A 17,445-nucleotide genomic window follows, 5' to 3' on the forward strand; every position below is an offset into this window, starting at 1 on the left:
AACAGAGGCCGATGGTCGGGGTGTAAGTGTTGGGAGTTGTAGTACAGCAACACCTGGTGGACCAAAGTCCCCACCCCCCCCCCTTGATCTCTAGACTTCCCGCTTTCCACAGAAGCCACTTCGGTGCTTCCGGGAAGCTCACAGACCCGTTTCCCGCGGATGCAGCTGGCGCTGAGCGGCCCGCTGCCTCTGCCCATGGAAGCTCCATTTGGTGTTCCTAAAAATAAACTGCCGCATCTCCAGCCAGCGCGCTCCGCTGCCGGAGTCCGTCCCCTCTCGGCTGCCGGGGAGCGAGGCATGCCCTCCTGCTCCTGTCCAGCCCGGCGGCCGCGCCGCACCTCCCTTCGCCCGCCAGACGGGCTTCTCTCCCGGGGCCGCTCCATGAGTAACCGCTCCGGTGGGGTCGGCGCGGGGATCATCATCATCATGGGCGGAGAAGCAGCGGCGGCGGCGGCAGAGACAGGTCTGAGCAGAGCCCGGCGGTGTGGCTGGGCGAGAGAGGAAGGAGGCGCCCCCCGGGGGTAGGAGGCGAGCCGGGAGCCGGCAGAGGGAACCTGAGCGCGGGCCCCGGAGCTCAGCCTCCCCGCCCAAGCACGGGGCAAAGGAGCCGCGCCGGGCTGGAAGGCACAGACCCGCCTCGAGCCGCGCAGGAGCCGCCCGCATCCAACCAAGGCGCGCCCAGCCAGCCTGGCGCGGCTGCCTCTCCGCCCCATCCATGTCCCTCGGCCGGGCCAGGGCGGCGGCGGCGGCTCCCTGAGCCTGGACCCGCGCCCCGCTGCTCGGCTCGTCGCCCGCCCCGATGTCGGGGCCCCGCAGCGCCTTGCAGGCCTGGTGCCGCCGCCAGTGCGAGGGCTACCCGGGCGTGGAGATCCGAGACCTCAGCAGCTCCTTCCGGGACGGCCTGGCCTTTTGCGCCATCCTCCATAGGAACCGGCCTGATTTGCTGTGAGTACCGGGCGAGCGCCTCAGACCCCGACCCCGACCCCACTTCACCGCGCCCCCCTCCGGGACTAGGCCCAGCAGCCGCGCTCTCGCCTGGGCAAGCAGCCGGCCCGGGGAGTGACTCTTCTGCGGCTGCGGAATGGAGATTTGAAAAGGGGGCAGGGGCGGAACAAGCCGTAGAGAAGGAAGGATTGAAGGAAGCGCCCTGGCCATGGGGTAGATGTGGGGTAGCCCTCGAGTGGGATTTAGACTCCTTAGGAAAAAGGAGAGGGAGCCCAGGTTGCCACACCTGGCAGGTAGGAGGGGAAGCCTTCTTGTCAACGGAAACATGCACCAAGTGCACACCTTCTGCTCCATATTAATTGATCCTGAGTGACTTCTGTCCTTTGCTCATTACAGTTGCCAGTACAAATTAGGGCCTCGCCTCAAAAATGAGAGCCTAGAAAAGGCTGGAAGGAGAGTCCGCCCTTTTAATCCTTCTTTGATCACCCATTGTTGTATATAGAGATTAGGGTAGTTAAAACGTGGGAGTAATTAATCTACCTAAAGGTGATCTCATGACCCAGGTTTTGTGTAACCATGGTTTAGCCTGAACAAGCAGATGTATAAGTTCCTAGACCAAAGATCATAGCCACAACTGCTGTACTATAGCGAGCAAAGCCATGGTATTATGCTTGAACCCGGTCTCGTGGTTCGGTCTTGCCGCAGAGGCACCGTGCGTTGTAACCAAAGTCTTTTTTTGGTTTATCACTTTTTTGAGAGCAGGAGACAAACCATAAGCCTGAGTCTGGATGGGACACTTAAGCCAAACCATGACTTAACTATGGGTAGTGCAGTAGGGCTGGGAGAGGAGCACTATGGCTGCAGTTAGGCTGGGAGGGACTTGCGTATTTGATCATTCATGCTAAGCCATAGTTTGGCTTAGTTTTACGTGCAAACTAGGCCCATATATAAGGGAATACCGGACAAAGTCCTCAACCCATATCAAGGAAGAGAGGTTGTAGACTGTTTTTCTGAAGTCTGGGGTCCTTATCAAAGAGGACTTGGAGGGAGCAGATTAAACCTGATAATGGGGCTCCTCTTTGCTTGGGCTGCTCTGATGGGAGTGGTGGCCTCAGACTGCCATTGGTATAGCTGCTCTGAAATCATAGAGGAGCTTTCCAGCCAAAAGAGAGGCATCTGATTATTGGGGTGCTGGTGGTGCCGTCTTAAAATCTGAATGCCAAGATTCATGTGCAACCTTTGATGGTTCAGCTTCCTTATCTAACCCAGTACACTCTGGAGTTTCTTTATCACACACCTGGTTGTTGCAAACTGGTTGAGCCTTTTTCTAGAAAGAGAGACAGGTTGCCTTTAATATGTGATAGTGCCAACTTCTCCTGACAATTCAGTATTATCGCTGCCATTTAGTGTAGTAATTAATACTTCACCTTCTAATCTCATTTTGAAAGCTTCCTGCATTGTCTCAGACAATGTGCTGCTTCCTTCCATATTACTATTTATAAACATGACTTGTGAATTGCAGCACCGGAGAATAACATCCATAGACAAAAGCAAGAGATTGATGAATGTGACCTAGTTTGTGTCCTTCAGTGACTTCTGTGCTTGTATTACAATGGACGGTTGCATCTGGTTGCTGCTTCCTTATGATCTGATTAAGTGCTTGGGGAGAAAAATTGGTGCCATTTCAACAGGAAACTTCCTTATGTATAGCTTTGAGAGTGTTCAAATGCAGTTCTTACTTGGCAAAGGTTGTAATTTAAAATAAAAATTTTAAAAATTAACTAGCATTTCAAATAACCATGTAGGTGAGAACTGGGAAACATGACCTTCCAGATGTTGTTGGACCCCATAATCCCTGACCATTGGCCATGCTGCCTGGGGCTGAGGGAGCTGGAGTCCAACAGTACTGTATCTAGAGGGCCCTGCTGCAGACAGGGGATGGCATTTTTTTTAAAAAAATCTTGAATTAGGACCCTTATGGTAGTTTGGGACAAACAAAAACACAGTCTAGATACGATAGAAATTGAAAATAGTAAAAATATTATAAAAACAAATTTAACATACAGTTAAAACTCATTAAAAACTTGACCATCATTATTTTTAAAGAAGTCTTGTCTGTCAACCGGGAATCTATGAACAAAAGGGCCAACTGAACTTTTGGGAGAGAGAATTCAGCAATTTAGTTACCAGAGTCTTTTTACTGTTAGCCACACCTCCTTTGGTGGCAGACCAGGGCTACTGATGGTAACAGTAATGGACAGTAGGTTTGTTTTCATCATGCTCTGCCTCAAAGGTTCCTAGGGCATTTTGCTGACTTCTGCAGGAAACAGATTGCTGGGGGAGATTTTCTAGAAACACGTGAAGTCTCTGGTTTTGATTTTCTTGCAAGGCGGCCTTACACAAGCCAGTAGTCTCTCAGCTTCAGACCCTTCCCTCTCTGCTATATGGAATCAAGAATACTGGCCTACCTTACAAAGCCATAAGGATTATTTATTGTGGTAATGTATGTAAATGGTGTAAAGGTGCGACCTGAAAGTGCATGAGACTTGCTGAAGTCTAAGAAAGTCTGGGCAATTGCCTGGATAGGTGACCATCTGGGCACCTTATGTACCCTGCATTGGATTCCATAACAGAAGAAAAGCAGAATGTAATTGTTAAAATAAATATTCCCTTCTTATATGTGTGTTATATTATCATCATGATTGGCCCTTTTTTATGAGAACATTTGCTACTCTTCAGAACGGAGACTGAATTTTGCTAACACATTATCTTGGTGATTTCTACTCTAATTCTGAGATGTTTTCAGTGTAGACACAGAAGGTTAGCTGCTAATTAAATCAGCTTCGGTTTAGCACAGGTCCACACCACATGCGAGAGGGTAAACCCACAACCTGTAGCAAACAAGGTTTTGTTGCTAGGACATTGTTCTATCTTCACAGGTGGAGAAGTTCTTGCCAAGGGTCTCCATGGAGTGCTGTGTGACATTGATGTGCGATGACAGACAGGCATGAGAACAGTGAACAATTCATACACTTTTTAGATGTGTGTGGCAGCTGTTAAGGGTCCAAAAAGCAGCTGTTTAAAGAGCATGTGGCCTAAGCACAGCATCTGAACAAGTGGGTCAGAAGAGCTACATTCAGCAGTGGCAAACTTCTCCAAACAGCTTTTCTATCCCATTAAGCAGAAGTCATTGCTGCTAAATATCCAGGACATAAATCTCTTTTCTAGCAGATGGTCTAACTAAGCACTTCTCAGTTTAGTGAATTATACTGCAGACTTGACACATAGGACCTTACAAGGACATGGCACGGTAAGAAAGGATTTTCGAAGCAGCATCTAAGGGGAGTGTTGAATCATTTTAACCACTTTAGTATGCCTTGATTTGGAAGCAGGGGATCTAAGAGTGGAAAGAACCACTCAAACAGATCAAAAGCAGACCCTCTCTCCTTCCCTTCATATTAATGGGTTCTGGCTGTGGTTGCAAGGTCCTCCACATGGACTGGCTGTTTCAGCTGAGGCCTTGGAGAACTCAAAGAATCTGCTTAGACCACAGTGAATTCTATAAAAGCCCTGAATGCTCACATGCAGCTGTGCTATTAATCATTGCCACAGCTTACACAGACCATATGATCAGGGCTTTGTGTGGTAAAAAGTAATAGAATTGTTGAGTTGGAAGGGACGGTGAGGGTCATCTAGCTCAACCCCCATTCAGCGCCGCAATCTTTTGCCCAAAGTGGGGCTTGAACCCACAACCCTGAAATTAGGAGCCTCATTCTCTACTGACTGAGCTATCCCAGCTGCGCTACCACTAAATAAATCAAAACTCCACTAAGGAAAGATTTCTCTGACTTGAATAGAATACTTTTAAATTCTTATTTTGCGTAATTTAGTCTGTATGTTTACTGACTTATTCAGCTTGCACTAGTTAAAGGGGAGGAATGTCCTGCCTATTGGCCATGCGAAATCCTGCAGTCATTTTGACCTGAGATTTCACCAAGGGTTGTCAACATGCTTTTAAGCATGTCTTCACAATCTTATGGACAAGGAACTTGATTTTTTTAAAGTATAGGCTCCAAAGAAGCTGAATTATGTTATTTTCCCCTTTCCTGCGTACCAGTGTGGAATACACACAGCACTATTTGTAGGGGGCACTGAAACTGCCTTTGTATACATCACTGGTGGTGAACTAGATATGGGTTGAGGAAGAGGATGATAGACCCCTTCCACCCTCCATCCTCTCTCTGTTCATTGTGGCCATTCAGTGAAGGTGATGTGTGGCAACCCATACGTTCCTTGTCATTCACTCGCACCTGGAATAAGCCTTGCCCTTTTGTTTTCAGGGTAGTCGCTCCTTTTTCTGACTACACAATGAACCAAAGGAGCCTGGGATCAGACACAGCTTTTCAAACCCCGGGCCAGTGAGTTGCATGTTGGTTCAATTTGATCAATGAGCTCTCTCTCTCCTATATCAGTATTAATACCATCCTTGGGCTCAGTGAAGTTTTCTCTGGGCTGTGGTGCCTCTGTACATGCCAAGCATTAAGTCACCTTTTATATACGAGCAGCTAGTCAATGTTGTGTCCTGGCTGCATATCATTCCCATGCTTTATTTTTTTGCATGTGAGATGATGACAGAGGAGGTGTTTCATATTGAGATTAACAAATAAATACATCACAAAGAGAAATCCCTGCTGCTTTAGAGTTAGCAGCTAGAGGCCCTGGGCCAAACCTGGCTCCTGAGAGGCGCTGCCTGGCTCTCTGTGCTGCCAACCTGGGGACATGATGGATCTAGAGAAATCAGCATCTGTGGTACGGGATAGGGATTAAGGCCCATCAGCTCCCCCTCACTTCTCAAAGTGGGTTTCTAACATTATTAGTTGCACAGAGAGAGAAGCTTGCAGTATCGTATGACCCACTTTTGCTTCTGCGTTGCCTAAACCTGCTCCAGCATTGAGTGGAGCCCCTCCTGGCCGTATCTATGCTGAAATCCCATCCTTTCTTAGTGAGTAGTTCCTGCAGTTGAGTCTCCATTGGATGGATGAGCTTAAAAGCAGTACTGCTAGGAGGCCTTGCTGGGAAATGCACGAACCTTGCTCGAATGAGAAAAAAAAGTGTGTTGTCCTCTTGGAGAAAAATGAATGTTCAGCTTCACGTGTCTTTGATTATCCAGTTGTGAACTTCCTCGACTCCGGCTATAACTAGCACATTTCACACCGTGTTTCTGAGCTGCTGCTCTCAGCTGCATCTTTTCCTTCACTCTTCCCTCCCTCTTTCACTATTGCTCAGCAAGCTTATGTTGCTCTAGGAAAGCTCATGCAGAACAGGAGTGCCTTATACTCCATCTTTCCCTGAAGGATCTAGTAGTTAGTCAGTGGCCAGAAGGTTCTTCACTGAGGTCACTTCAGTAATGGGAATACCCATACCATGCTAGCTAGGTTTGCTTAGGCTGATTTGCAGATCAAACTTTTTGGGGCCTGAAATGGGCATCCCTGAAGCAGATGCAGTAATGATACTGGGTGGTGCATAAAAAGCAATGTTTACTCTAATGCCGGAATGGCATGAATGAATTCTATTTCTTTACTCTCAGGTCCCTCTTATTTCCGGGACCTGCATATAAGGCTAAAAAAGTACACCTTTTTTTCTCTTGAGGGCACTCGCTCAGCAATATGCCAGTGAGATGGCAAAGTTCTCTCTGTGTTTTGTGTGAGGAGCATTGCTAGGTAGGGCCCACAAACTGAAACTCTTCTTACTTGGCAGTTTTTATAAGTAACATGAATAACAGGAAAAGAAAGACATGCATAGACCAGACCTACATATGTTTGTTCAGGAAGTTAGCCATATGGAGTTCCTGAGAAAGTATTCATAAGATTTCAGTCAGAGTTAGATTTTGTTATCCTTAAGTCTACAATTCATAAATTAACACAGGACACGTTGCATAGAATGTAAGTGCTAAAACTCTATGCTTTGCAGGGTTGAATAGGGTAGCAGGAGAACAGACTAAATTAAAAATAAAATCCTTGTGCAACTGATGAAATGAATCCATGTGAAGAAAGGGAGCTTAGCCCCATCCTTAATCAAAGTGCTTGTTTTCCTGCACATGAAGCAGCAGGAGGTTGGACTAGATGATGCTCTGGGTCCCTTCCAGCCCTACAATTCTATGATCTTTGACTTCATCTCAGGTCCGTGGAGATGCCTAATTAAAGGTTTAAAATACACACACAATTGCTGAGATCATTGGGCAGATGGTGCCATCATAACCAATCATGGTTGCTGTTATGGTGGATGTGCAACAACTCAGACATTTGCAGATCATGCCCTAGCTTGTTAAGTTTCCTCCTTTGCGAAAGGTACTGGAAATCTTGGCAAATGTTACCTCTTTTGCTGAACAAGCGTCCACACCATTAGCAATTAAGTGCCACTGGGTAGTTTTAGACTCTGGATGTAATGGTCTTACACCCCACCCCCTTTAGGTGGAAGCACTAACTTACTTCACAGTGTGGCAAACCACAGCCTTCCCCTATGATGCTGTCATTGCTGTACACAAAGTTTTTCTTCAACTACAGGATGCTAGGGTAGAGTTGCCATATTTCAAAAAAGGTTTTTTTGTTTGTTGTTGTTTTGGCCAAAATCTCCCCCCCAAAATTGAAGTTTTTGAGCTGTTTTTTAAAGGAAATTTGCCAAAAACCCAACACTTCTGACATGCGTTGCCATACACCCGGGTTTTCCCTGACATTTTTACCGGTTTTGGGAAATTGTGCCCAGATGCTATTTCCAACAGACAAATCCCAGATATGTCCAGAAAATTCCGGACGTATAGCAGCCCTCTGCTAGGGGAAATGTCATGTGTGAAGCAGTCCACATGATGGTATATCCCTATTTGGATAGACTGAAATGTCATACGTGTACTGGCTATGAAAATATTGGTGTAGAACTGTACAGTACCTTTGTGGAGCAGCAGTGGAAGTGTTGGTTTTCTTTTGAAAATAATAATAAGAACCAAAGCTCACTTTTTATCTTTGGTCGCCCTAAAATCAAGGTTCTACGGCCTGCATTTCCTGCCTTTGTGTTTTGTAAAATGCCGTAGTCGGAAGCTTTCTTTTCCTGCCTGTAACATCAAGGACAATTAAACTACAAAGATTCTGTGGTTTGAAAAGTGTGCTTTGAAGTGTCTCTATACTAATGGTTACCCAGAGATGCTGCCTCTCAGATCTCATGTGTGATCTGGTATAGATTGAACTATGCTTCCTGCTCCTCTTGTAACACCTCCTTTATTTATTATTATTATTTTCCTTTCAGGGACTTCAATTCGCTTTCCAAGGACAATGTATACGAGAACAATCGCTTGGTGAGTCCCTGCCTCTGTCTTCTCTCTTGATTACTTCACTTAATTCTGACGCCATTCTGGCTTACAGCAGGTTTTGAAAAAATCCCAGGTGCCTGGTTGCCCAGGTGTCTAGAAAATACGATGCTGGTACTCAGATATTTTGGCAGAGGGGATTATCCCTCTTATCTCTTCCTACCTAAATATAAATATGTTGATATCCAGCGAGTGAAGATATTGAAGTATAAATAAATATAAATAGTCATTAATTAATAATGACTATAGAATCACCCAAAAGATCATCTGCTGTGCCCACCAGGATGATCTTGTGTGCTCCTGTTTTTGTGTTCTTCTAAGTACCCAGGTTCTGCAATTCACTCTCTTGCAAATTCCAAATGTTCAATCTATATAAAGAAATGAGGATGTTCCCTTTTCATCTGATGAATGTGAACTGCCTTGTCCAGTAACTACCAGCTTTTGCTTCTGGAAAGTGTTGGACCTTCAGTTTTCTGTAAAGTTTAAACGGATGTGTGCAAGGCATGTGGACCAAAGTTTTGGATCGTGAGCTGCTTAATGTTTCTGGGATAGAGATGGGCCTGGCAAGGGGAATTGGTTTGTATAGGAAAAGGAGCAGAAATGAAACTGAAAGCAGCCAGTACTGAAAAGAAGGAAGAATGTGTTCACTTAGGCAGTTTGTATGATTTTATCTCAGATTAATAAGCTGAAATCGAATTAGACTTTTGGCTGCACACACAGACTCTTGGATCCTTTCTTCCTTGTACAAACAATCAAACCGTTAGCTGTAGTTTCCCATTTTGTCTGAACTAGGAAACTATGGTTAATAGCTTCAGAACAAGCTGGAATTATGAAACCTTTTGGCTAAGTTTTAATCAGTGTAGAGCCATGGAATTTAATGAACATTACTAACTAAGTTGGTGAGGGACAGAAGGGGCTTGGCAACCTGGGAAGGCAACCCATCTAGGAAGAGGGAAACTCTAATCCTAAACCTCTGCTGTTTTGTGGGATATCTTTGGGAGGAGAAAAAGCTAAGGAGTAAACCCTAGACAAATCTGGAGTCCCCAAGACGGTTGGATGGTGCCTTTTACACCTCCTTCTGGCAACTCCTGCAGCCAAGCTGGTACCAAACATATTGCTCTGCTTTCCTTTGGACCACATCAGCGAGGCCAAGAGGGGGTTTTGTTGCCTGGGCAGTCCAGGACCTCCAGACATACTGCCCAGGTTTGTGTCCCAGGGAGAACATTTCGGTGCTGCTAACACAGCAGTTTGGTTTTACCCTTGGAGGAACACTCCATTGTCTCTGTGATGGGACGATGAGCTGCTTGTGTGTAAAATCCTAGTCCCTCAGAGTTTGGTCAAGTTTGCAAACCTCTGTCTGTAACGGAGCCCCTTAAACATGGCTCCGTCAGTCGCTGGCAGTTTCCGACAGTGGTTGCTTTCGGAATCGCTTCCAACATAAAAGCTCCTTAACGGAAACACGTCTTCTGGACTCTCTGCGTGACAGTTTCCGGCGAGGAGTGGGTGTCCCTACAGGAGGTCCTGAAACCTCCCCACTGTTTTCGCTGGAAGTGTCTCTGAGCCATCCCTCCAGCTCCCTTTCCCTCAGCCCAGCTCCTCTCCCCCTACTGGTTCCCTCTTCAGCTGCTGAGTCTCTCCCAACCTGTGTGAGCCCTTTCACTTCCCTTCCTTCCGATGGCAGTTCCCTGACATCCACCTCCCCTCCAGGGCCCCCTTCATCCCCTCTCGCCCCCTCCTCTACGGGCGGTGAGGAGGCAAAACCCCGGAATGAACTTCCTTCATCTTCCGATGTCCCGAACACTTCTCTCCACCTGTTGCGGTTCCTGGTCTCGAAGTACTCCTCCTCCTCAGAGTCCATCTCCCCTTCCCCTTCCGATTCCGAGAATCCTTCCAACTCCTCCTCCTCATCGGTGGTCCCAAAGTATTCCCTCCGGAACCTCTCCACAGGCTGAGGTTTCCTTGGGAACCTTTGATGGAACGTTTCTATCAATACCTCGTCATTGATATCTTCTGCCATTACCCAAGTGTTTTCTGACTCCGGTTCTCCTTCCCACGCTACCAAATACTCCACCTGATCCCCCTTCCATCTGGCGTCGAGGATTTCTGCCACATGGCTGCTGCATTCCCTTTCTTCTATGACCGGTCCCCGAGTGGTCATCCCTTCTCGTCCCCCCTCATACGGTGACAGTAACGACCTGTGAAATACTGGGTGCAGTTTCATGTGGTTGGGTAACCGGAGCCTGAAAGCCACTGGGTTGACCTGTTGAATGACCTCAAAGGGACCCAATCTCCTGGGTCTTAATTTCTTACAACCTCCTTTGAACGGCAACCCTTGGGTTGACAGCCACACCCTATCTCCCACCCTTATGGTTTCACCTTCCCTTCGGTTCTTGTCTGCCTGCCTCTTGTATTCTTCCTTCGCCCTTTCTAAGTTGAGTTGGAGCTGACGATGGATTGCTTCCATTTCTTCTACAAAATGCTCGGCTGCCGGAACACCCCATCTCTCCCCTTCTCCCCCTGGGAAAGCCCTGGGATGACACCCATAATTAGCCAAGAAGGGGCTCATCCCTGTGGACACATTCTCGGCATTGTTGTAGGCAAATTCCGCCAGCGCCAACTTTTCTACCCAGTCATTCTCTCTGTCATTGACATAACACCTCAGGTATTGCTGGAGGACCCCGTTTGCTCTTTCCGCCTGCCCGTTGGTTTCAGGGTGCCGGGCAGTCGAAAAGTTGACCTCCACCTGCAGTAAGCTCATGAGCTTCCTCCAGAACCTGGAAGTAAATTGTTTTCCTCGGTCTGAGACCACCCTCAATGGCACCCCGTGCAACCTAAAAATGTGTTCTACAAATAACTTCGCTGTCTCTTCCGCCGTGACTGCATGCGAGCAGGCTACAAAGTGGCACATCTTTGTTAGTAGGTCTACCACCACCATGATGGCTGTTTTCCCCTTGGACTTCGGCAGATCAGTCATAAAATCTATCGACACTGCCTCCCAAGGTCGTTCTGGGGTTGGTAAGGGTTCTAATAGCCCCGCCGGTGCCCGCCTCTCCCCTTTGGCTCGCTGGCATTGCTCACACCCTCTTACATACTCCCGTACATCTTCCCTCACCTTAGGCCACCAAAATTCCCTGGTGACCAACCACATGGTTTTGTGTTGTCCAAAATGCCCCGCCGTGGGGCTGTCGTGCAACTGCTTGAGTACCCTCCCCCTTAAGTCTCCTTCAGGGATATACAGTGCCCCTTTGTAATACAAAGCTCCATTTCTTTCCTCGAAACCCCCTGGTTCCTCTCCCTCACCCCTAAGACCTCTGAGCTTATTCTGGGCGTATTCATCATTCTCTGTTTCCTCTACCAGTTCTCTTTGTCCCACCAATGCCGCCCCACACACCCAGCGGTCCTCTGGAATGACATGTCTCTCTTCGGGTGCTCCCTCCTCCTCCAAATATTCAGGTTTGCGTGAGAGAGCGTCCGCCCTAATGTTCTCTGGGCCTGGCACGTAACAAATCTCAAAGTTAAATTTGGAGAACTCCTGGGCCCATCTCACTTGCCGTTGGTTGAGCACTCGTGCCGTCCTCCAATACTCTAGGTTCTTGTGGTCAGTGCACACTTGCACCTTATGTTGTGCGCCAATTAGCAGGTGCCTCCATCTCCGGAACGCCTCATGAATGGCTAGTAGTTCTCGGTCATACACCGTGTAGTTCCTCTCGGATTTGTTCAGCTTTCGCGAAAAAAAGGCACACGGTCTCCACTCTGACTCCTCCTTCCCTGGCTGCAGAAGCACCGCCCCAATAGCTCTGTCTGATGCGTCAGTTTCCACTCTCATCGGTTTTTGTAAATCCACATGCAGGAGTTGTTGTTCCGAGGCGAAGGCCCTTTTTAGTTCCTCAAATGCTCGCTCCGCCTCCTCAGTCCAAACGAACTTCTTCTTACTGCTGAGACAGTCCGTAATGGGCGCCGTCAGGTGGGCAAAGTTTCGGATGAACTTACGATAGAAGTTCCCAAATCCTAGGAACCTCTGCACATCCTTCCTTGTTTTGGGTGTTTTCCATTCCAGCACCGCCTGGACCTTGCCGGGATCCATGGCCAATCCCTTGTCTGACAGGCGATACCCCAGGAATTCCACCTCCTTGGTATGAAACTGACACTTCTCCAGTTTCACCCACAGCTGGTTGGCTTGCAGCCTGCTCAACACTTCTCTGACGTCTCTCACATGCTGCTCCTCATTCTCAGAATACACCAACACGTCGTCTAAGAAGGCCACACAATTCTTGTAAAGCAAAGGCCCCAGGACGTGGTTCATAAACGATTGAAAGCACGCGGAGCCTCCTTGTAGGCCGAAGGGCATAACTAAATATTCAAATGCCCCCAAAGGGGTGAACATGGTGGTTTTCCATTCATCCCCCTTCCTTATTCGTATCAGGTTGTACGCCCCCCTTAGGTCCAGTTTAGTAAAAATCTTTCCCTTCCTGACCCTTGTCAAAATGTCGTCAATCCTGGGCATAGGGAAAGCCACTGGTTCTGACACTGCATTTAAGGCCCTGAAGTCACACACAAGCCTCGGCTTGTTCGTGTTTTTTTTATCCACAAAAAACACTGGGCTGCCCCCCACCGCCCTGGACTCTCTGATGAACCCTCTCTTCAGGTTCTTGTCAATGAACTCTCTTAGCTCCTGCATCTCTCTGTCTGACATGGCGTACAGCTTGCCTACAGGGAGCTGTGCCCCAGGGAGTAAATTGATTTGACAGTCAAAGGGTCTATGCGGGGGTAATTGGTCAGCTTCCCTTTCGCTGAAGACGTCGCGGAGATCTGCGTATTGTCGTGGTACCTTCACGTTCTCCGTTACTTCAGTCCCTGCTAGGGTGGCTTGGGCCCCTGCCAAACCCTTTCCCTCTTTGCAGTGTTCTAAGCAATGTGCTGAACCAAAAGAAACCACTCTCTGATGCCAGCCCACCAGCGGATCATGTAACGCTAGCCAGCTCATCCCCAATATAATGGGAGCTCCTCCCAAGGTGGCCACATTAAACGCTATCAGTTCGGTGTGCCTTGCCACCTTCATTATCATTGGGACGGTCTGCAAGCTGACTTCTCCTCCCAACAGCTCCCTGCCATCGATCGTGGTCACCTGCAGGGGGTTGCTTAAAGGGATCGTCTGTATCTGGTGTTCAGCTGCAAACTCTTTGCTCATGAAATTGCAGGAGCTGCCTGAGTCCAACAGCGCCTTTATCTTTAGAGGGTGTCCGTTTGGCAGCTCTAGCGCCACTTCTATCACTAGGGCGGGTTTAGGAGGTTCTGGCGTGGGCACTTTCACTGCTCTTTGGCCTGGCTGCTGTGCCCCGACGGTGGCAGCCAGGCGTTGGCTTTTACTTGCTTCGGTATTTCTTCCTCTCTTCCCTCCACAGCTCCTACCATCCCTTGCCATTCCTTCCTCTGGGGGCAGACTCTGGCAAAGTGACCTGGCTGTTGGCAGAGATAGCATTTCCGGGCGCCTTTTCCCTCCTTCTTTCCCCCCTCACTGGGCTTTGAAACTGCGCGCGCGCGCGCTGTTCCGATTTCCATCGGCTCTGCCGGCGGGAAAGTTGGCTCTGGAATGTCTGGAATGCGGAACTCCTTCCAACGTTCCCCCTTCCCTTCCCGCCTCTCCAATGCTCTCGCCTCCTGGCGCGCTCCTATGGTCAGCGCTGATTTGGTCAGCTGGTCCATAGACTCCGCCCTGGGCGCCCGGGAAAGTTCGTCTTTCACAGCCGAAGAAAGCCCTTCTTCAAAGAGCATTTGAATGGGTTCCGCCGATAGATCCCACCCCAATTTATGGATCAACATGGTGAATTCAGTCCAGTACTCACGGACAGATCGGCTCCCCTGTTTGCAAGCCATTAACTGTCTGCGGACCACTCCCTGTTCAATATCGCTGGAAAACATCAGATCCATGGCGCGAAAGAACTTCATCGTGTCCTTTAGGACGTCACTATTCGCTGCCATCAGGGGTCTAACCCAGTCTCTCGCCCCCTTTTCAAGATGCCCAATCACGAAAGCCACTCGTGATTCCTCGTCAGGGAATTCATCAAACTGCAGATTGAGGGCATATTGCATCTCTGTCCGAAAGCCATGATAGTCTTTGGGCTCCCCCCCAAACTTCTGCACCAATCCTGGTACCTTTCTGACGAGCTGGGTGTCTTTCCCCTTTTTGTCTGCATCCTGAGCCCTCCTCTCCTCAAGCCTCGCCGTCTGCAGCGCTAGCTGGACCTCCAACACCCGGTACCTTTCTTCCAGGCTTGGACCCGCTCCAGCTCCTGCTTCTCCGGTTCCGGCTGGGTTGCTCATGATGCCTTCTCCTGCACAAGCTGCTCACGAAGACTGTCGGAATGCTGTGATGGGACGATGAGCTGCTTGTGTGTAAAATCCTAGTCCCTCAGAGTTTGGTCAAGTTTGCAAACCTCTGTCTGTAACGGAGCCCCTTAAACATGGCTCCGTCAGTCGCTGGCAGTTTCCGACAGTGGTTGCTTTCGGAATCGCTTCCAACATAAAAGCTCCTTAACGGAAACACGTCTTCTGGACTCTCTGCGTGACAGTTTCCGGCGAGGAGTGGGTGTCCCTACAGGAGGTCCTGAAACCTCCCCACTGTTTTCGCTGGAAGTGTCTCTGAGCCATCCCTCCAGCTCCCTTTCCCTCAGCCCAGCTCCTCTCCCCCTACTGGTTCCCTCTTCAGCTGCTGAGTCTCTCCCAACCTGTGTGAGCCCTTTCACTTCCCTTCCTTCCGATGGCAGTTCCCTGACAGTCTCTCTAGACAGACTGATGCTGAAAACTAAGTTAGGTCCAATAACTTAGCTCAATACCACCCATAGTTTGAAACTAGATGTAAATTGAAGACTTCCTGATATGTGAAGGATGGGGCAAAGGCCCCAAAGACTCTCCTCCTCTCCTCATTTATTTGTTATTTATTAATGTCATATGCCACCATTCCTCCCAAAGGAGGCTGTGACTTATTAAGATGAGATATGGCCATCTGAATGTGGTCAGTGTACAGCTCTATCCTTACTCAAACAGACTGAATAAAACTAGTTGCAACCAGACTGTATTTGTTAGAAACTCTCTTCCCCGCCCCCCGCCACTCTGTTCCTTAAAAAAAGAAATCAAGTTCAGATTTCCAGGGTAGCATATGAGATTCCACATTTGCACAGCAAACTTGCAGACCCAAATATGCAGCCCAGCATGATGGACTTGCCATGACAGTGGAGGAATGTGCTTAGATTTCTCTTTGTGGCCTGCCAGTGATACCAAGCAAGTGTAAATAATAATCTCAGCTGGGCAAACAAGCGTTGATGTAATTGCAGACTTCTGCTGGAGATGGGCTGGTTCTGACATAATCCTTTGTGGTTCCATTCTGGAAAACGCCAGAGCAAACCATATGTACCGTACAAATGTTCAGGCATACTTAGTCAAGAGTGCCTTTATTGAAGTTTTGCCTTTATGTTTCCCTTGGCACTAAAGTCATGGTACCAGGCTTTCTTACCGTGTTTAAATTCCCAGCCCAAGACCAAATGGAACCAAGCAGAAGTTTTCAAGTTTGATCCCTGGTATCTCCAGGTAGCACTAGGAGAGACTGAAATCCTTGAGAGCCACTGCCTGTGAGCATAGACCATTCTGAGCTAGAGGGACTTATGGTCTGATTCAGTATAAAACAGATTCCTAGGTTCCTACTGCTGTGGTGGGCAGATCTCCCATTTCTGTGTGACTGGTGTTTGTTTAATACAGTATGCATCTCTTCCTAGTGTTTTGTTCAGTGTTGTTGTCTTATGTTTTATATTGATTGCAAACACTTTGAACACATATTTCTGGGGGGGGGGGGCGGAATGGGAGAAAGCAATTTTAAGCAAACAAATAAATAAAATATACTCCTCACAATATGATTTATGCTTTATATTTGATAAGCGCCAACATTCTCAAACTGAGGGAGAGAGCCTCAAGGTCTGTGGTGCAGCTGAGAATTGGTCAGAGTCCAAATTCTGACTAATGGGCCATGCTGGAAGCAAATATAGCGTCGTCATCTCTATTCTGCTTCATTCTCTGTCCCTGAGCAATTGCTAATGACTGGAGAAATTCACATACCCTGGCAGGGGCACTTCTATTGCCACTAACTTCTTCCCAATTTGCGTGTGTGTGTGTGTGTGTGTGTGTGTGTGTAATATATATATATATAGAGAGAGAGAGAGAGATTTTTTGGGGGGGGGAGGGGGGTGTTAAACTAAAATGGTGGAAAGGATCATTGGACCCTTGCTGAAATTTCAGAGGTGTACAATAAAAAAGCTCTGCTGGTTCAGGCCAAAGGCCCACCTCTTCTGGCACCCGATGCCCATGGGAAGCCCGAAAGCAGACCTGAGCACAACAACACTCTCCCAACCTGTGATCCCCGACAACTTGTGATCCCCTGGCATTCAGAGGCATGCTGCATCTGACAGTGGAGGCAAAACATAGTCATTGTGACTGGTAGCAATGCCAATGGAAAGAGGTGGTATGAGTGGCCAAGGTCCCAATATGTGTCATCTTCCTTATTAGTTCCTTCTGTACTGCAAGTTTCTACTTGGCGACTTCTGCCCTTATTTTGTTCCACCAGTGGTGCGTGCCTGTCTCTTTCTCAGAGTCAGCTTCCGCTTCCTGATTGTCTTCTCTTTGTTGCCTTTCAGGCCTTTGAGGTGGCTGAGCAAGAGCTGGGGATCCCTGCCCTGCTGGATCCCAGTGACATGGTCTCCATGAAGGTCCCTGACTGCCTCAGCATCATGACCTATGTCTCTCAGTATTACAACCATTTCAACAACCCCAACCAAGGTGAGAGCTCCGAAGCGGGGCATTTTCCTACAGTTACCCCTCCAGGGATCTGAATGACAAAGAGGAGGAGTTGTGCTCTCCACCCCACCCCCCGCTCCATGACAATATTGGCACCTTTGCTCGCTTGCAGTCCATAAAGTTGTTCGCAGTGGTGAGCACTGACTTCTCCAAGCTTGATGAATCCATGCCCTTCTCCTAGAGCAGGTGTGGAGAACCTTTAGCCCTCCAGATGTTGCTGAACTACAACTCCCATCTTCCCTTGTCTGTGGCCATACTTACTGGGGCTGATGGGAGTTGCAGTTCAGCTGCTGAGTCTTGCC

At 48.3% G+C, this 17,445-nt stretch overlaps 1 protein-coding gene across 2 annotated transcripts in view; it reads left to right on the forward strand.

Annotated features, from left to right (window-relative positions):
- The first annotated feature begins 472 nt into the window (after positions 1-472).
- MICALL1 (MICAL like 1) overlaps positions 473-17,445 on the forward strand; it is a 36,437-nt gene continuing 19,464 nt past the window's right edge. For both annotated transcript variants that reach the window (XM_080971676.1, XM_080971677.1), the window contains exons 1-3: positions 473-945; positions 8,242-8,290; positions 16,984-17,125. In XM_080971676.1, the coding sequence (XP_080827802.1) occupies positions 800-945; positions 8,242-8,290; positions 16,984-17,125 (337 nt within the window). In that variant the 5' untranslated portion in view covers positions 473-799. The remainder of the gene's footprint in view (positions 946-8,241; positions 8,291-16,983; positions 17,126-17,445) is intronic.

Source organism: Podarcis pityusensis (genome assembly GCF_964106645.2).
Source record: "Podarcis pityusensis genome assembly, chromosome: 10".
NCBI classification, from domain to species: domain Eukaryota; kingdom Metazoa; phylum Chordata; class Lepidosauria; order Squamata; family Lacertidae; genus Podarcis; species Podarcis pityusensis.